Source organism: Rhinoraja longicauda, chromosome 16 (assembly GCF_053455715.1).
Source record: "Rhinoraja longicauda isolate Sanriku21f chromosome 16, sRhiLon1.1, whole genome shotgun sequence".
Taxonomy (NCBI): domain Eukaryota; kingdom Metazoa; phylum Chordata; class Chondrichthyes; order Rajiformes; family Arhynchobatidae; genus Rhinoraja; species Rhinoraja longicauda.
In genome coordinates this window covers 6,224,543-6,227,738 of record NC_135968.1, presented here as the reverse complement: position 1 = coordinate 6,227,738, position 3,196 = coordinate 6,224,543, and the positions used below count along the sequence as shown (strand labels likewise).

Genomic DNA, 3,196 nt, shown 5'->3' with positions numbered 1-3,196 from the left:
GCTAGTCGGTGCCGACTCGGTGGGCCGAAGGGCCTGTTTCTGAGCTGTATATGTAAACTAAACTAAACATGGCGGCACCACTGTGCTTCCTTCGGTTCCCTCTCATTTACGTTCAGCCCTTGTCTGTTTGGGAATAACCACTTTCTGGGGATCTGGAATGGCGACAGAATGACCAAGAAGGCTACGCGGCTAGACGCAGTGAATACGACAAAAGAAAGGAAACCAAACACGAAAGCGCAACTGGTTCTAAGGTAAGCAAACATCCCTCTGTCTTCACGACCTTGCCAGTTTCCTGATCACATTCAGCGGATACCTCAAACCTTTTTTGATCTCCTCTCTGAATCTCCTCTGAGTGCCGGCGTAAATGCAAGTGTTGGTGCAGCAGCTCAGAAGCTGCAACATATTCCCACTTTCCTGAAGAATGAACCGCGGGTCTTTGGCGTTAGAACCCGTCGAGTAATTGCTCTTGGTAAATCGCACGAAGAGGAAATTCACGACAAACGTCGTCCACAATAGCAGGAAACTTCCCGAGATGGTGAAGAGCAGTATGATTGAGTTTCTTCGGCTCTGCACCTCCGGATCACTCTGCTTGTCCATGGTGTTATGGGCTCGGAGCCTCTTGCGGGCTCGGTTTGCCAACAGAATGTACCTGACGGTCAGAGCGTTGAGCAGCAACATCAGGAGGAAGGGAACGCACGGATTCAGAAAGCGGTGGATCCAGTCATATATTGTCCATATCAGTTCGGAATAAAAGCTTAATTTAATGTTACAGTACCAAGGGGCCCCCTTAAGTATATACAAAGGCTCATAAACAAAGTACCACGGCAGGTTTTTGATACAACTCACAACGCAGCTTGTTCCTATAATCACACCTGCCACTCTCTCGGTGCAATATTTTGCTTTCCATTTCAGGCAACAAATGGCTATAAAGCGATCGATGGTGAAAGCGACCGTGAGCCAAACTGAGCTGTCTCTGGCCGCGTAGATTAGAACGATTTTGAGGCTACAGACGGGAGTGGTGGAGAGAAAGTAAACGGGGAAATAAATAGCACTCATCCGGTTGAGTATCACCGCCGTGATGAGGACCAGGAGATCCGTCACCGCCATGCCAACCAGGTAGCGAGTGATACACTTGGACAGACCGCATTTTCCGCGGGATAGGATCACGATAGTCACCAGGTTACCTGCGAGAAACAGAAGTGTTTTATTTATTATCGAGACCACGCACAAAAGCAGACATTGAATTGCGTGATAATCGTCCAGAGATCACATTCTATGGAATACCTGTCCAACCAGAGAACGGCCGTCATGTTTAGTTGAGTTTAGTTAAGAGATACAGCGTGGAAACAGGGCCTTCAGCTCACCGATTCCGCGCCGACCAGCCTTTCCCGTACACTAGCGCTATGCTATACACACTAGGGACAATTTAACAATCATGCCAAGCCAATTCACCATAACGTTTTACGTCTTTGGAGTGTGCGAAGAAATCGGAGATCCCGGAGAAACTCCACGCAGGTCACGGGGACAACGGCCAAATTCCGGACAGGCAACCTTCCTTTGGCGGGATCGAACCCGGGTCTCTGGCGCTGTAAGGCTGCAATTCGAACGCTGCGCCGTTTAACTTTCACCTCAGAAACAGTAGGTCCCACAAGGTTGTTCTCAGACGGTACTTAAGAGTTGCAGAGAGATACAGCACGGAAACAGGCTCTTCAGCCAAAAGACCACGAGACATGAGAGTAGAATCAGGCATTGGGCCCATCGAGTCTGCTCCGCCTTTCGACCATGGATGATCTATTGTTCCCTTTCAACCCCAATCTCCTTCCCGCCGAGTCCAACCACGAACAACATATTTACATTAATTCTGCACTAATTTAATTTAATTCGACACACATTTTCTTCAACTCTCTCGCACTCAGATTCACCAACATACCAAAGGAGATTAAATCCGCCAGTTAACCTACAAATCCGCATGCATTTGGGATGGGGAGGTGGGGAGTGGTGGCGTGGCGTAGCGCTGGGTGGAAAACCCACGCGGCTTCAGAGAGGACGTACAAACCCCACACAGACGACATCGTGATCAAGATTGACCCCGGGTATCTTGCACTGCGAGGCAGCAAATTCACCAGCTGGGTCACTTCTAGTTTATATTTGATTAGCCGAGACTGGACTCCTCAAATCCAGGCAATCCTTGTGCGTGGGTCTCTTCTGTAGACACCCAGATTGCTAGTTGTTGCCACCGGTACATCATTAAGAAAGGACACAATGGTTTGGAAAATTAGAGTTGTCATGCCGAGCCTCGGAATTTTTGCTCCGGCAGCGCGGATTATGAAATCTGATAACGGTAAGCAAAAGACTGATGAAACGAAGTACACGTGGATGAATTCCTGACCTGCCAACCTACCCGTTGCTGCCCTTGCACTTGCATTAAACAGCACTTTCTCTAAATTTGTACTCAGTTTCCTTCCTCGTTTTCACTATCTGTTGTATAGTAAGATTTGCTCGAAACAAGTTTTTTTGCACTGTAGCTCCGTGCAAATGACAATAATAAATCAAAACCGATACCAATACCGACTGGAACATTTCGGGCGACGTTCAACGAGTCAAAGAATAGCAGTAATGATCAAGACGTGAAAGTTGTTCAGTTCACTATAGCCAGGCACACAAATGGCAGGACATATGCTGATTTGTTTAAATAACCCGTTAATTTAAATCTGCTGAAATAAAATAAATGTAAGTTTTTCTGTAAAATATCACGTTGAACATTTAAAAAAAAGTTATCCAACGGTATAAGAAATCTTGCAATTATGTCGGAGGAAAAGAAATGATGTTCTGTGCCCTTTGGCTGCGCTTGGAAACGTATCACTAGTCACAGGACTTTACCTGGAACACCGAGAGCCGCCAGAAGAGAATAGAAAATCGCATAGGCCAGCCCCGTTACCTGCCCGTGCATCCTCCCTCACATTCAGTCCAGCCTTATCGACTGACTTTTAACTCTCTGACGCCATTATATTCAAAAGCTTCATTTATATATGAACTGCAAACGCCAAGAGAGACAATTAGACCGCAACAGCGATGGAGCAAACTAAGATTACATCAACTTGACAGTTCGCCAGACACATTAAACAAACACGTTCCCTCCGCTACCGAGTTTTTCTTTTCCCACAATGTACATTCATGCGACGCCACATTGTCTTCT

General features: G+C 46.7%; 1 protein-coding gene across 1 annotated transcript; it reads right to left on the bottom strand.

Annotated features, from left to right (window-relative positions):
- Window positions 1-273: 273 nt before the first annotated feature.
- On the bottom strand, window positions 274-2,950 carry LOC144600802 (putative G-protein coupled receptor 139). Its single transcript, XM_078412694.1, has 2 exons — window positions 2,881-2,950; window positions 274-1,184 (listed from the first exon to the last, which is right to left on the bottom strand). Exons 1-2 carry the CDS (start codon window positions 2,948-2,950, stop codon window positions 274-276), a joined length of 981 nt encoding a protein of 326 aa, XP_078268820.1.
- Window positions 2,951-3,196: the final 246 nt, after the last annotated feature.

What these genes read in the sequence shown, in the direction of transcription:
- LOC144600802 (XM_078412694.1), bottom strand. Translation starts at nt 2,950, where the DNA reads ATGCACGGGCAGGTAACGGGGCTGGCCTATGCGATTTTCTATTCTCTT. An exon ending in GGCGGCTCTCGGTGTTCCAG is followed by an intron (nt 1,185 to 2,880) that starts GTAAAGTCCTGT and finishes TGTTTCTCGCAG; the next exon opens with GTAACCTGGTGACTATCGTG.